This window comes from Acanthisitta chloris, unplaced genomic scaffold (genome assembly GCF_000695815.1).
Source record: "Acanthisitta chloris isolate BGI_N310 unplaced genomic scaffold, ASM69581v1 scaffold2955, whole genome shotgun sequence".
Classification (NCBI taxonomy): domain Eukaryota; kingdom Metazoa; phylum Chordata; class Aves; order Passeriformes; family Acanthisittidae; genus Acanthisitta; species Acanthisitta chloris.
Genome location: NW_008675171.1, coordinates 1,816 through 3,257, shown reverse-complemented (window position 1 = coordinate 3,257; position 1,442 = coordinate 1,816). Strand labels below are relative to the sequence as shown.

At 57.8% G+C, this 1,442-nt stretch overlaps 1 protein-coding gene across 1 annotated transcript in view; it reads left to right on the top strand.

Moving 5' to 3' along the window:
* Positions 1 to 87: 87 nt before the first annotated feature.
* The window catches only part of LOC103803068 (cadherin-1-like), a gene marked incomplete at its 5' end in the record, with an annotated part of 1,819 nt that continues 464 nt past the window's right edge, over positions 88 to 1,442 (top strand). The window contains 4 exons of the mRNA XM_009075605.1: positions 88 to 265; positions 840 to 1,061; positions 1,162 to 1,292; positions 1,384 to 1,438. Coding sequence (XP_009073853.1) covers positions 88 to 265; positions 840 to 1,061; positions 1,162 to 1,292; positions 1,384 to 1,438 — 586 coding nt within the window. The remainder of the gene's footprint in view (positions 266 to 839; positions 1,062 to 1,161; positions 1,293 to 1,383; positions 1,439 to 1,442) is intronic.

Below are 1,442 nucleotides of genomic sequence, written 5' to 3'. Positions count from 1 at the left end.
GATCCCTCCCTGGGTGCATCACTGACTCTCACTCCCACAGGGTCGCCTGCTACCACTGGGTCAGGGACACTGATCCTCCTTCTTCAGGATGTGAATGACAATGGTCCTGTGCCAGAGCCACGGAGCTTTGACATCTGCAACAGACAGCCTGAGGAGCAGACATTGTACATCATCGACAAGGACCTGCCCCCCAACACCTACCCCTTCAAGGCAGAGCTGCCCCACGGGTCCAGTATCAACTGGACCGTCACTGTGGATGATCCAGGTGGGGGCCACCTGCTCTGGTGCTGAGCTCTGTGGTGGGCACCAGGCTGGGGAACTGCCATGGGGGAAAGTCCTGTGCTGGGGCGAAAGGTGTCCCCAAACCGGAGCTGGGGAAGGAACTGGGGCACAAGTGTGATCAGGAGTGGCTGAGGGACTGCAGGGACTCAGGCTGGAGAAAAGGAGTCTCGGGAAACACACTACAACTCCCTGACAGGATGTGCAGCCAGGTGGGGTCAGGCTTTGCACCCAGAGAACAAGGGACAGGCTGAGAGGAAACAGCCTCAAGCTATGCCAGGGGAAGGTTTAGATTGGATATTGGGGAAAATTCTTTCATGGAAAGGGTGGTCAGACATCAGAACAGGCTGCCCAGGGCAGTGGTGGAGTCACCATCCCTGGTGGATTTAAAAGCCATGTGGATATTGCACCCGGGGACATGGCCCTGGTGGATTTAAAAGCCATGTGGATGTTGCACCTGGCGACATGATTAGTGATGACCTTGGCCCTGCTGGGGGAATGGTTGGACTCAGTAATCTTGGAGGCTTTTTCCAACCCAAACAATTCTCTGATTCTCCAAGACATGGTGAAGCTGAAGTTGAGGAAGGAGCTGGAGCCAGGGGAGTACAGCATCTTCCTGAAGCTGTGGGACGCCATGGGCAAGGACCAGACCACACAGGTGAAAGCCCAGGTGTGCAGCTGCGAGGGGCCAGCCAAGAACTGCGAGCGGCGAGCGTTCATCTCCGGCGGCATGGGAGTCCCGGCCATCCTGGGCATCCTAGGAGGCATCCTGGCGCTGCTCAGTGAGTACCGTGGGTCAGGATGGATGGGATGGGGATGGACAGGGACAGGATGGAGCTGTGCTCTCCTAACTGCCCTATTGTCCTGTCCCTCTGCCTGCAGTCCTGCTGCTACTGCTGCTGCTCTTTGTGAGGAGGAGGAAGGTGGTGAAGGAGCCACTGCTCCCACCTGAAGATGACATGAGGGACAATGTCTACCATTACGATGAGGAGGGTGGTGGCGAGGAGGACCAGGTGGGATGGCTGTGCTAGATGGACCCTGCCTGCTGAGTCCCCGTGGTGGGATCCATGGTCATCCCTTGAGCCTTGTCTCATGTTCCCCCAGGACTATGACCTGAGCCAGCTGCACCGAGGGCTGGACGCTCGCCCCGAGGTGATCCGCAA